General features: G+C 66.1%; 1 protein-coding gene across 1 annotated transcript in view; it reads right to left on the minus strand.

Annotated features, from left to right (window-relative positions):
* The window catches only part of PLEKHN1 (pleckstrin homology domain containing, family N member 1), a gene marked incomplete at its 5' end in the record, with an annotated part of 20,663 nt that overhangs the window by 3,178 nt on the left and 16,710 nt on the right, over positions 1 to 775 (minus strand). Inside the window, 2 exons of the mRNA XM_008945667.1 lie at positions 40 to 174; positions 610 to 775. The exon at positions 610 to 775 is cut by the window's right edge and continues 24 nt beyond it. Coding sequence (XP_008943915.1) covers positions 40 to 174; positions 610 to 775 — 301 coding nt within the window. The remainder of the gene's footprint in view (positions 1 to 39; positions 175 to 609) is intronic.

A 775-nucleotide genomic window follows, 5' to 3' on the forward strand; every position in this document is an offset into this window, starting at 1 on the left:
AGCGGGGGGGTCCCGCGGGACCAGCAGCCCCCCCCCTGCCGGCTCGGGGAGGTGGCTGCAGATGCTCCTCTCCGTGTCCTGCCCACATCTGCTCTTGGGCTTCCTGGCGCTGTCCCCTCTCCGCAGGTCCTGCGTGGGCAACCCGGCGCTTGGCCAGCTGGCCTGTGCCAGGCACTGAAAGGAGAAGACAGAGCCCGGAGTTGGGTCTCCTCAAGCCAGCCCGGGCACGCAGAGCCAAGGCAAGGGACCCTCGTGCTGGGGCTGCTGCCGTGGGCATCGTGCTGTGCCCATGCACAGACCTACAAATGGGTCAGAGCAGCGTCCCCTCCACCCACCCACGGGCTCTTACTTTGGGGTTCCCCCACCCTTGGACAGCCCCACGTGCCCTGTGCCAGCAGTCCTCACGCAGAGCACAGTGCCAGGCTGGGACTCGTGGGCAGACTTTGCCCTCAGCAGCGATGGGAAAGCTGAGCCAGAACAAATACAGGGTCCAGGCAGGGACCTGCTGCCCTGCAGAGCAAACCCCGACCACCCAAACCCAGCCCGGACCCTGCTCAAAGGCAGCGTCTGCTCCCACAAATGTCCCAGGCTTTTGGGGGGCTCGCTTACATGGAGAGGCTGGGAATAGCCAGGGGAGAGAGGGTCTTCAAGCAGCCTGCTGTCAGGCAGTGCCCCGCAGGGCTGGCTGTCAGGGAGCGAGCTGCTGTGCTGGGAGAGGTGGGTCAAGGTGCCCGCTCTCCCTCCCGACGCCCAGGAGTTGGTTCTGCCATCAGAG

This window comes from Merops nubicus, unplaced genomic scaffold (genome assembly GCF_000691845.1).
Source record: "Merops nubicus isolate BGI_N331 unplaced genomic scaffold, ASM69184v1 scaffold21818, whole genome shotgun sequence".
In the NCBI taxonomy this organism is placed as follows: Eukaryota; Metazoa; Chordata; class Aves; order Coraciiformes; family Meropidae; genus Merops; species Merops nubicus.